The sequence below is a fragment of the Salvelinus fontinalis genome, chromosome 2 (genome assembly GCF_029448725.1).
Source record: "Salvelinus fontinalis isolate EN_2023a chromosome 2, ASM2944872v1, whole genome shotgun sequence".
Classification (NCBI taxonomy): domain Eukaryota; kingdom Metazoa; phylum Chordata; class Actinopteri; order Salmoniformes; family Salmonidae; genus Salvelinus; species Salvelinus fontinalis.
This window is the reverse complement of record NC_074666.1, coordinates 8,618,272-8,631,452: the sequence shown is the minus strand read 5'-3', so window position 1 is coordinate 8,631,452 and position 13,181 is coordinate 8,618,272. Positions and strand designations below refer to the sequence as shown.

The following is a 13,181-nucleotide window of genomic DNA, read 5'->3' as shown; positions in this document are numbered from 1 at the left end:
CCAGGATGCCTTCTTATTTAGCCTTGGAAGGCTAACTGTAAAAAAAAAAAATACGTGTTTATAACCCAGTAGTCCGACCGAATCGACAACACCTGCGAATAATGTACAAAATGGATATTGCACACGTCATCAACACGTCCCCTCGATTCCCTCTGTACAGAGGACAGCGCACTCCAGCGATGGAAGATTAGAGATGGTGCTAAAGGTACTGACTGTGGATCAGTGTGTAGTTTTATGGCACCGTTTTACACATCAGCTTGATGTCTGGTAAAGGTTGAAAAAACTGGTCTGAGACCAGATTTAGGGATAAACACCGTTCCCTGCAGCCACGAAAGAAGGACGCGCAGTACCCGGAAACAACGAATCAATTGTGGTTAATTCTCTGGTCCAAATAAAACATTTAGTTGTGGTTAACTGTATTGAATTGAAATAGCGAGCATAACTCAGCTTACTCTGAGAAACATGAGCTGTTTTCAAATATTCTAAATAATATATTTGGGAGGCCAAATGAGGAAACATATGCTGCATTGCATTCTAGGTGTTTTACTCAGAAATACCATGTCAAAAAAACGATTAACCCATTGATTTTATCACTGCTCCGATGCTTTTAGGATCACCCTCCGTATTGTGGAAAATTATGCATTTGCCTGTTTTTCTTGCAGGTGTAATTGAATGAAGCGCCGCCTACCAAGGTCCTTTTTTGTTCATGGTAAAAATCTATTGCATGCTCAAAGGTGTATACCAGGTGGGAAAGTCATGTGAAACGTATTGCTTTACTGGTAGTTTGTGCTCCATGAGGTCTGTTTGTGGTCATCACTAGGCAACGAGAGTGTTCAGTTTACAGTACCTGCACGGCAAAGGTGTGTCTGTAAGAGGACACGGTGCTTAACCAGCAAACTATTCTAGGATCACCTGGGGCAGATTCCTTCTCCACCAAAATATTTATGGTACATTATTTAACACCAGGATTACTTCAGGTTGGCACTTTTGTCAGTAAAAAATATTGATCATTTTTAGAGCTTTTTATGCCTGTTTCTGTAGACAGAATGGCCTTAGCAAGTGGACACTGGGTTGCCAAGGAAATTAACGGTAAACCTCCAAGCCCCAGGTAAGTGTGTGTGTGTGTGCTTGTGTGTGTGTGCGTGCGTGCGTGTGTGTGTGCTCAGCTTTTCCCCTGTCATCACCTCAGGTATGCCCCCCAGTATTTTCTTAACTTGGCTGAACATGGCTTTCTAGAAGCAGATGGAAAAACAACATAGTTGTTTCCATGTTTAATTTCTCCATTTCCACATATCTCCACCTTCCCAGGCACGGCCATGCGCTAGCTGTGGCTGGGAATATAGCTTTCCTGTTTGGAGGGGTGTCCACCATATCCCATGAGGTAAATCTCACTACCTTACGCTACTAATTGGTAAGCCTATCTAAAACATTGCAATGAACCTAACAATGTATTTCCCCTTGTTCTGTAGGAGGAGCAGCCAGTATATTTGAATGACTTCTACATGCTCACAGGTACAGTATAATTATACTCAATGAGCTCAACCCAACACATGTAGGCTACAACTAAATACCCCTATTGACAGTCAAGATTAATCATAATACAAGCCTTCTTAAACATGCAATATAATGTCATTACTCACATATGGTTACTCACTTCACTCTACAAACTTGTATTGTGTTTCTAGTTTCAGCCACTCACATCACATGGGAGGTGATGCCACAGAATGGGGTTGTACCCTCAGCAAGAGAAGGACACACACTTTGGTAATTGATATACTGTATACAGCATCTTAACAATTAGGATATCTCAATTACCATTTGAATCTCAGACCATACTAATATGGTATGCTATTTGTCTACAAATCAACCATGGAGACATTAATTGAGACATCTGTTAAGTCTACTGCTTTGACATAGGTAAGATTACAGGGCAGGAAGTCCCTTGGGGCGGCAGGTAGCCTAGTGGTTAGAGTGTTGGGCCAGTAACCGAAAGGTTGCTAGATTGAATCCCGAGCTGACAATGTATAAATCTGTCGTTCTGCCCCTGAACAAGGCAGTTAACCCACTGCTCCTAGGCTGTCATTGATAATGAGAATTTGTTCTTAACTGTCTTACCGAGTTAAACAAAGGTTAAATAACATTTTTTTAAATGTACATATATACTGTAGATATATTCTCCCTGCCTCCGCAGTGTGGTTAAAGGCAAGCTCTACCTGTTTGGAGGAGTGGCCAGTCCGCAGGCTGGAGAATGTCTTCCTGGAGTCTACTGCTTTGACATAGGTAGGATTACAGGGCAGGGAGTCCCTGGGTTATTACAGGGAAGCAGTGTATATGATAAGAAGGAACCCAGCCCCGACTCAAAGATGAAGGCTAACATAATTGGTTAAAACTCAAGATTCTTTGCCACTTCCATTGTCAATGGATGAGATGAAAGAGCTTAACTCCCCCAAACTAACATTGCCATAACAACAACAACTTTGAAAGAGTAGTAGCTGTAGCGTTTATTATTTTCACGACCCATGCCATGCTTAGGGTGAGATTGTTCATTACTCAGTTTGCTGTACAGTTTATTGTAACTAAAACTACACAGTTTAACACTGAGTAAAGCATGCCCTCTGGTCTCATTGGCTATAGTGTCATTGACGTGGGAGCGGCTTGCCACAGGGGGTGTGTCTCTTAGAACCATCAGACACAGTTCCGTCTCCGTTGGAGACAATATTTATGTCTACGGTGGGCTCCTAGACGGTGTCCCCACTGATGACCTCATGATGTTCAACACAGGTCAGTGTGGGCCAGGGTGGAGCCATGGTCACCACAGGTCAGTATGGGCCAGGTTGGAGCCATGGTCACCACAGGTCAGTATGGGCCAGGGTGGAGCCATGGTCACCACAGGTCAGTATGGGCCAGGGTGGAGCCATGGTCACCACAGGTCAGTATGGGCCAGGGTGGAGCCATGGTCACCACAGGTCAGTATGGGCCAGGGTTGAATAATGCTGCCGTGGAGGTTAACTTTGGTCAGAGGAAATATTTATGCATGTAGAGTAATGCATCTCTTCAGTCTCTTTGGTTCAGAGTGTGACTACTTGTATTTCAGTCTCTCTGAACTGGACCCCAGTCAAGACCACTGGCACTCTGCCATCTGCAAGGTAATGTACACCAACGTAAACATAAGAAGCCTAACTAGTGGTCTCAAATGACAGAAATGAGCTAAAGATTCTCCTGTTGAAAGGATGCATCATTACATTTGCTGGGTTTAGCTAATATTGTACGCCAGAAGACTTGTTTGTTAGCTGTGCTGCATTCCATCACAGAGTGTGCGTGAAAGGTTGCCATGGCACAGTATGTTGACAACGGCAACCAATAGAGTAACGGACGACCTCATGTGAAACTATATCTGAATGCCATCTGTCTTCCATTGAAGCCCCCCAGTACTTGGCACGGTTCAGTCATGACCGTTCCAAGGACGCCCAACAGTCTAGTACGGGCACTCCCATCCTCATCCCAATCCAAATTCACACAGCCCTTGCCTTGCAACAACAGACTATAGACAACAAGTTTGGCTTCATTTCAGTTCAGTTCAGTCCAGTTTTTTGTCAGTACGAACACTTATTTTAGTTTTGACAGATAACACTGTAGCCTAATATATCCCTTGTTGACATGCTCTGATCCTGCAGATGCAGCCTGCTACAGTATTTGCCTGTGTCTGTGATGTTTTGTCTTTGTAGATACAACCACACGTTTGCTGTAGTCAGTGAGCAGGTGTTCATGTTTGGGGGATGTGCTGAGGATGGCTGCTACTACAAAGACGTTCATGTTCTCAACACGGGTAAAGAAATGCTAGTGCTCCTACAGACTTTGCATGGGCTGATATACTTTACATTTGACTTTGCTTTACACATTTTAGTAAACCCATTGTGACATCATTAGAATAGGGGAATGTTCTAATCAAACCAAAACCTCAGTAAACAACTGTGATGCAAGTTTGTAATTCTGAATCATAAATTACATCAAACCGCTGTATTGCTGTTATTCAAAACTCATTGTGAATTGTCATTGGAATTGTCAGAATAGATGCGGTAAAGAGGTCAATCGAACTCTACCAAAACAATGGAATTTCCATGAAAACGAGTGGGGGAAAGATGCTGTGGGGGAAAGATCCCGATTCTCCTCATTGCACTCATCAAAATTAGCCTACATTAGGCTATTGTTTATATGTGTATTTTACACTATGTCGAGGGAAAAATCTGAGTATAATCCTTGTATGGAGGTCAACCCCAATACATGTTCATGTCATTGTCACCAATCAACTGCATTACAGTTCAAAACTACTTTGACTACCACTGACGATTTCTGTGTGCTAGCTATGCTACCAGCTTATACAAACAGTAGTTAGCATTTAGCAGTCACTTCTTCTAAACCTGAAAAGGGACTACTTCTAAATGTTATGCAACAAAAACAGAGAAATATATCCAAATAGGACTTCAGTAACCACATTGTGGGCCTGTTTCAATACATCAATCATGACGGATTTGACAAATATCCACTTTGTTAGATCAGATTTGTTGTATGTGCGCCAATCCGGCATCCATCTTCTTTCCCTCATGGTCTGCGTTCCCTTGACCTCTTTGCTGCATCTATGATGCTGAACTTAAGTGACCTCATCCTCAAACAGCCTACATAGGGTTACAAAAGGGTTCTGTGGCTGTCCCCATAGAAGAACCCTTTTTGGTTCCAGGTAGAATTCTTTTGGGTTACATGTAGAACCCTCTTGGGAAAAGGTTCTACATGGAACCCAAAAGGGTTCTATCTGGAACCAAAAGGGTTCTACCTGGAACCAATAGGGGTTCTTCAAAGGGTTCTCCTATGGGGACAGCCAAAGAACCCTTTTTGGTTCTAGTTAGCACCTTTTTTTCTAAGAGTGTAGTGTGACTTCATTAATGACATCACTACCAGCAAACCACTATGATGTAATGTTGTAATTCTACATTTATTGTGACATAAGTAGTGCATTATTGATGTCACAGTGCAATTATCCGAATGGGGCTCAACTTGTCTGACCTCATCCTCAGACAGCCTATTCCGACATTATGAATAAATCACCAGCAGCAAACCACTATGATGTAATGTTGTTAATCTAAACTCATTGTGACATCAATAGTGCATTATTATGTCACAGTGGAATGGGGCTGAAGTGAACTAAAGTGACCTGTCATTCTCAGAAACCCTGGTGTGGCAGAGGTATGGTGTGAAGGGGGAGTCTCCCCTGGCCTGTGCAGGTCAGACCCTCACAGCACATCATGACAAGGTATAAACATCACACTAAATGTCCCCTCACCACCTACCAAAAATTATTCATGTACTCATGCTCTTATTATTTGAATATCATTCAATTCAGGATATTTACTTGTTTGGTGGAAAATGCACCAGTCAGGATGGAACAGTCGCATCAACAAATGAAATTCATAAACTAAGCATTGGTAAGTCAAACAGCATCATCATGGTTTCCACTATATTAGCATGGGCATTTGAATACTGCATGTTTGCTGCCCTCGTGTGGAAAAAGTCCATGCACAAAATTCCATCCCTCGTTCCTTCAAGCAATTATTATTTGTTTTCAGCAGTTTGAATAAAGATCCCAGGTGTACAGATAAAGGCCTAGTAGCTGACATTTCCCCTCTTCCCTGTCTCCCTCCCTCCCTCTACTTGTTTCCCTCCCTGGTCCCTCTCCCTCCCTCCCTCCCTCCATCTCCCCCACTCCAGCTAAGATGAAATGGAAGGTGCCTCTCTATGTGGGGATTCCTCCGGCCCGTCGTCATGACCACACAGCCTTCATCCTTCACAGCCATGTGTGTGTGTGTGTGTGTGTGTGTGTGTGTGTGTGTGTGTGTGTGTGTGTGTGTGTGTGTGTGTGTGTGTGTGTGTGTGTGTGTGTGTGTGTGTGTGTGTGTGTGTGTGTGTGTGTGTGTGTGTGTGTGTGTGTGCGTGCGTGCGTGCTTGGATACGTGTGCACACACGTGTGTGTCATCTGTCTATCTCTTCCTCTTTTTCTCTCTCTTAATGACCTGGTGTTTGTATTATGCAGATATATGTATTTGGTGGCAAAAATGAAGAACAAGAATTCAATGACCTGAAGGTGATGAAATTGATTAACCCATCCGAAAGACAGCCAGGTAACACAGCCTATATTAATTTCAAAGATATCCAATACTTGGGTAGTTTTTTGCCATTCCGTTATACTTTTACATCTTTCTTCAACCTTTATTCGTGTGTCTCTGGGAGTTTGATGTCATTTGATAAGACGGTTCTGCAGTTCCTTTCTGTTCTTCTAATAGTGATGAAGGAGATTCTATCTGAGTTTGGGCTTCAGGGAGTCAGCCATGGGTTAGTATTTTGTTATGTCAGCTATCCTATTCAAACTACAATTAACATTTTGCTCTCTTTTGCAGACTTATTTTTCTGGTTTGGTTGTGTTATTTTATGTTTACCTACAGATGTAGAATCTGAACCAGTCTCCTACAGCAGAAAAAATAGTCCTGCATCAAAACAGGAAATGTCTATTATTGTGTGGATTTTAATGTTTTTTGTTTTTTTTGTAGTGGTTGATATATTTTTCATAAGGGAAAATCAAGTCTGAAATTTTTGTGGAAATTATAACATTTAGAAGCCTTTTTAAACCCCAATTACACTACAAGTTTTACATTTCCTGCTTTTGAGGAAAGTTATTTTTCAACAGGATGATCAAGTTAAGCTCCTACACCTACACAGTTACAGTTATTCAAATTAGGTTTCAGGTTTCACAAAGCTTTTTCGCTCTCATTTGATCAGCTTCGCGCCGACAAAGGTCCCCAATGTCAAGTATGAGCTGAGTGAGTCTCCATCTCTGTTTTCTGTGAGGACGGATGCAGCTGCCTCTGCACAGGTGGGTCACATGAAAAGCAGTGAACTTTTCATCAAACTGCATAGAGGCATTGTTACTGTATGTTGTAGTAACTTAGTAAAACATTTTAAAGCAGTCAATCAATCAATAAAATACCCAGCCTAAAACCTTAAAGAGCAAGCAATGCACATGCAGATGCAGAAGTACAATGGTTAAGAAAAACTCCCTAGAAAGGCAGGAACCTTGGTAGAAACCTAGAGAGGAATCAGGATCCGAGGGGTGGCCAGTCCTTTTCTAGCTGTGCCGGATGAAGATTATAAGAGTACATGGCTCGGTCGTTCTTCAAGACGTTAAACCTTTTGTAGATGACCAGCTGGGTCAAATAAACACCACAGTTGTTATAGAGGGTGCAGCAGTTCAACACCTCAGGAGTAAATGTCAGTTGTCTTTTCATAGCTGAGCATTGAGAGGTCGAAACAGAAGGTCCGGAAAATAATTAGAGAGAGAAAGGGTTGAAACAGCAGTTCCGGCACAAAGTAACATGTACGGAGAAACAGGTCAGAGTTCCATAGCCTCAGGCATGAACAGCAGAACTGGATCGGTAGCATGGCTGGGTGGAGTGGGAACAGGGACAGGCAGGAGTCCTTAGGTCAGGTAGTCCTGAGGCATGGTCCGAGAGAGAGAGAGAGAAGTCAAACTTTCCTTAAGAAAAGCCCACCTTGTAAGACATGCTATTATATCCAGGTAGTAGCAACTTGCTCACATACTGTTTCTATAACAACTTGTAGTCTGTATGTTTATCATGCTGATGTTACATCATTAGGTTACAGCCCAAAGAGACTTCAGTGCCGTCCGAGATGAGGCGATGGGTATGATCCATAAAGCTTTCTCCATGCTTGATGGAGAGTTCCAGAAGCTTGACAGGTATAATGTTTTCAATCTAGGTCCAAAGTTTGACAAACAGATCACCTTTGACAAACAGGTTTGACAAACAGGTCAAACATTTTCCTGACCAATAAACTCTTCATTAATTGACTGAATGACTGACAAACCGATTCATTCATGCATGCATTCATTCATCCATTCAATAAGTTATTCATTACTGTAGAGAAAGGTCAGAGCTTGCTCAGTCTGCAGCTGCTCTTCAGTACAAGAGAGAAGCTCACCAAGCCCACCATCAGCAACAGGAGGAGGTAAAGGCTCACTCATAGTTCAAGATTATCATTCACTCACTCATTCACTAAATATGTAGCTTTCCAATAATTCCCCTTTTTGTGTGGGTGAATAATTTATATTCTATGAAATAATGGTTTTCCAGGAAGAATGATGGAAGCTTTGTTTGTGGTTTTGGTGTTGCAGGAACTACAGGAAATGCTTGAGCGACACAGAGCCCAGAATGAGACCTGGCTACTTGCACGGGCAGAGGAGAATGACAAGGAAAGGAAGGGGCTGTGTAAACTCAGGGTTTGTAGTGGTTACTAACCACACACACACACACGCACACACACAAACAGTAGCACAAACATAAACATGCATGCAGTTCCAGGTGTAGAATTAGAAGTGTATTCCTGAAGTGTAGGAGATTACATGTGAAGTTGTATTCAATTCAGTTTTATTTCTAGTAGATGATCACATGACATTATGGGTTTTTGGGGAGTGTTTGAGAGTTGTACCTTTCAGCACTAGGCTAGCAGAAAACCCCTCATCTGTTCAGAAAAGGTAGCCATCCACCTATGAATACGCCAATGTGCTTTTGCTGAAGTGTACGCTCAATGTCCTGCTGAAAGCCAGGTATAGGGCATCTTTTTTCCATAGAATTAGGAATTAGAATACTAGAACTGAGATGAACCTTCTTATGATGGTCCAAGGGTCAGCCATGTTTGTCAGGGAGTTGGTCAACCATGGTTAGCCAGTGCTCTGATAAGATATTGTGTAAAACAGTAAATGTGAAGAATTGATCTGCACTGTGCCTTCAGAAAGTATTCACACCCTTTGACTTTTTCCACATTTTGTTGTGTTACAGTCTGAATTTAAAATTGATTACATTGAGATATTGTGTCACTGACACAATACCCCATAATGTCAAAGTAGAATTACGTTTTAAGATTTTTTTAAGCAAATTCATTTAAAAGGAATAGCTGAAATATATTGAGTCAATAAGTATTCAACCCCTTTGTTATGGCAAGCCTAAATAGGTTCAGGAGTAAAAAGTTGTATAATACGTTGCATAGACTCACTCTGCATATTAGTGTTTAACATGCTTTTTGAATGACTACCTCATCTTTGCACGCCACATATAATTATCTGTAAGGTTCCTTTAGTCGAGCAGTGAATTTCAAACACAGATTCAACCACAAAGACCAGGGATGTTTTCCAATGCCTCGCAAAGAAGGGCACCTATTGGTAGATGGGTTTAACAAAACAAAAAAGACATTGAATAGCATGGTGAAGTTATTAATTACATTTTGTCTGGTGTATCAATACACCCAGAAACTACAAAGATAAAGGCGTCCTTCCCAACTCAGTTGCCGTAAAGGGATTTCACAGTGAGGCCAATGGTGACTTTCAAATGGTTACAGAGTTTAATGGCTGTGATAGGAGAAAACTGAGGATGGATCAACAACATTGTAGTTACTCCACAATACTAACCTAAATGACAGACTGAAAACAAAGAAGCCTGTACAGAATAAAAATATTCCAAAACATGCATTCTGTTTGCAATAAGGCACTAAAGTAAAATAGCTAAATATTGGCAAAGAAATTAACTTTATGTCCTGAATACAAAGCGTTATGTTTGGAGCAAATCCAATACAACACATCACTGAGTACCACTCTTCATATTTTCAAGCATAGTGGTGGCTGCATCATGTTATGGGCATTCTTGTCATCGGCAAGGACTGGGGAGTTTTGGGGGAGATAAATAAAAATGGAATAGAGCTAAGCACAAAGCGCAAAATCCTAGAGGAAAACCTGGTTCAGTTTTCTTTCCAACAGACACTGAGAGACAAATTCACCTTTCAGCAGGACAATAACTGTCAAAACTTCTGCTCTTCTCCTTGTTCGGGCGGTGTTCGGCGGTCGACGTTACCGGTCTTCTAGCCATCGCCAATCCATTTTTCATTTTCCATTTGTTTTGTCTTGTTTTCCCACACACCTGGTTTTACTTTCCTCATTACATGTTGTGTATTTAACCCTCTGTTCCCCCCATGTCTTTGTGTGGTATTGTTTGTTTGTAAGTGCTTGTGCACATGTTGACTGGTGCGCGTCGGGTTTTGTACCCAAGTTGTTATTTTCTTGATGCCGTTGGTTTTGGAATTAAACTGCTCTGGCTATTACCTAGTTCTGCTCTTCTGCGTCTGACTTCCCTGCCACCAGTTACGCACCCCTTACAATAACCTAAAATACAAGGCCAAATATACACTAGAGTTGCTTACCAACACGACATTGAATGTTCCAGAGTGGCCTAGTTACAGTTTTGACTTAAATCGGCTTGAAAATCTATAGCAAGACTTGAAAATGTCTGTCTAGCAATGATCACCAGCCAACTTGACAGAGCTTGAAGAAATTGAAAAAGAATCATGTGCAAATATTGTACAATCCAGGTGTGCAAAGCCCATAGAGATTTACCCTGAAGACTCACAGCTGTAATCGCTGCCAAATGTGATTAGAACATGTATTGACTCAGTGGGTTGAATACGTATGTAATCAAGATATATGTTTTCTTTTTCATAAATTTTTACAATTGTTTTTATTTTTCTTCCACTTTGACGTTACAGAGTATTTTGTGTAGATGGTTGACAAAAACACGACAAATCAATTTTAATTCCACCTTGTAACACCAACAAAATGTGGGAAAAAAACAATGTCTATGGATGTGGAAATCAAGACCGTTCCGAGCGGCACCAAAAATGATATGTCCAAAGGGCATCCGCGTCGGCTCGTGCTTACTGGGGTGTAGCCTACCATGTCGGCCTGCATTGGAATTTTATGGATGCCCATCCATGTGGTAGGCCCACTGTTTGTAAAACAGACAGTTGCTTTGGCTTTATTTGTTCTGATGTCTTTGACTAATCAATTTGGGTACCCAACTTTATCAGAAGTTATCGTGAGCCTATTTGAAATGTGTTTACACAGTGGGAAATGCAGAAATATAATTTTTTATAGCTAGGATCAGCTTGTAAAAAAAATTATGGATACAAACTTGAAACCACTGATCATAATAATGGGATGAAACTCCTGGAAAATAGTTGTGATTGTCCATTCCATATTGTCCATGTTTCTTTGACCTGTACCGTTTTTAGGATATGTTGTTTATTAACATGACAGCACATTTTTTATTTGATTGATCGCCATTTGGGTTAGGCTATTTGCAGTGGTGTAAAGTACTTAAGTAAAAATACTTTAAAGTACTACTTAAGTAGTTTTTGGGGGTATCTGTACTTTACTTATATTTTTACTTCACTACATTCCTAAAGAACATAATGTACTTTTTACTCCCTACATTTTCCCTGACACCCAAAAGTAGTTGTTACATTTTGACAGGAAAATGGTCCAATTCACACACTTATCAAGAGAACATCCCTGTTCATCCCTACTGCCTCTAATCTGGCGGACTCACTAAACACAAATGCTTCATTTGTAAATTTTCTTGAGTGTTGGAGTGTACCACTGGCTATCCGCCAATAAATATAAAAAATAAAATTGTGCCATCTGTTTGCTTAATATAAGCAATTCGAAATGGTTTATACTTTTACTTGTGATACTTAAGTACATTTTAGCAATTCCATTTACTTTTGATACTTAAGTATATTTAAAACCAAATACTTTTAGACTTTTACTCAAGTAGTATTTTACTGGGCGACTTTCCCTTTTACTTTAGTCATTTTCTATTAAGAAGGTATCTTTACTTTTACTCAAGTATGACATTGAGTACCTTTTCCACCACTGGCTATTTGATTGGAGAAACCTGCATCGTGATGTAAAAAGTGTCCATCTCATTACATTGTCATACATTTTATCTGCATGATTTATGTTAGATACATTTTTTTGACGGAACGTTGGTGGATCGCTGCGTGCTGGGAATGGTCAAGCAAAATATTTTGCTGTCCCTGCCTTTGACAAAGTGGGCACTGCTTATTACAGGGTGGCATCAGCGCTCACCTAAAAAGCTAATATGCAGCTAATATGCCACTGGTTGAGAAAATTGCTAATTATTTTGGGGCAGAATTATTTTAGGTTTCATGTGTTATTGGATGTGCGTCTTGGACAGTTTAGCTCCGAAAATGCCGTCCTCGTCAATCTGCCGCCATAGGCGGCCGATCCTTGCTAATGTGAGGGTCTAGTAATTTAATAGGATCTTTTTGCCTTTTTCATACATTTTCCCTCTCTCTTCCAAGGAGGAGATTGTGCACGAGCAGGGGAGACTGAAAGAGGAGCAGGAAAACATCCAGAAACGCAGCGAACACCTCCTATCCATCATGCAACAGTTTAAAGGCATGTAAAGACACGTAACCATGGCAACCAATTTGGACGTGCGGAGTTTGTGGGTGTGGCTTACTTTCCCAAGGATGACCATCTCAAAAGCGTCTGTAAAAAGGAAATGTGACATTCATTTGTATTTTTCCACTCGTGGGTGTGTTTGATTGGTTAGCATTTTGTATATAGCTAAGATTAATTGTTGTTGTCTTTTGCCAGATAGCGAGACAGGGGGATAATTTTAGCGAGACAGGGGGATAATTTTGACACTGTCAAAAGAACAAACACCACTCAAGGCATTTGTTTAAACCTCAGGAATGGTTGCTAAAAATTCCTAGGCCATATCAAAATTGGTCATGAAAGGTCTAAGCAAAATGTTGTAAAGCAGAATAATTAACTGAGTTGTAGATTGATGTAGCCTAATCATATTCATAAAAATTTTGGATTATTTGGCATATCTTGTCATATCTGCATAAAACAACTTTCTGTTCCCTCATCTTTCAAATAATCCAACACTGAAGGCTTACACTTTTATGAACATACTTTAAAATAACTGACGGAATGTTATATTCTAAATGTGGGCAAACCAGATATTTTCTTAGGCAAACCCTGTATGGGAATAGATAACTCACAAATTAAACCAAAAAAATAATAGAAAAATTGCTTTGCCTCAAATTGTTACCAGCCCTGTCGTAGCATAGAGATCCTATTAAATGAATAAAGTATTCTAATTCTTAATTCTGTGTCGCAGTCAAACAAATGCGCAGGCGCAGAGCTGTCGGTTCGGGAAAAGCAAAATTACTCACTATTTTGCAGGAAGACAGAATTT

At 40.7% G+C, this 13,181-nt stretch overlaps 1 protein-coding gene across 1 annotated transcript; it reads left to right on the top strand.

Moving 5' to 3' along the window:
* The first annotated feature begins 298 nt into the window (after positions 1-298).
* Positions 299-13,090, top strand: zmp:0000001301 (rab9 effector protein with kelch motifs). The gene is made up of 18 exons (XM_055862576.1): positions 299-1,108; positions 1,309-1,381; positions 1,470-1,512; positions 1,686-1,764; positions 2,192-2,280; positions 2,635-2,781; positions 3,095-3,146; positions 3,726-3,826; positions 5,220-5,305; positions 5,396-5,477; positions 5,761-5,846; positions 6,083-6,170; positions 6,333-6,381; positions 6,826-6,919; positions 7,701-7,801; positions 7,986-8,070; positions 8,237-8,341; positions 12,274-13,090. The coding sequence occupies exons 1-18, from the start codon at positions 1,026-1,028 to the stop codon at positions 12,376-12,378; spliced, it is 1,548 nt and encodes a 515-aa protein (XP_055718551.1). The 5' UTR covers positions 299-1,025; the 3' UTR covers positions 12,379-13,090.
* The last annotated feature ends 91 nt before the right edge of the window (positions 13,091-13,181 follow it).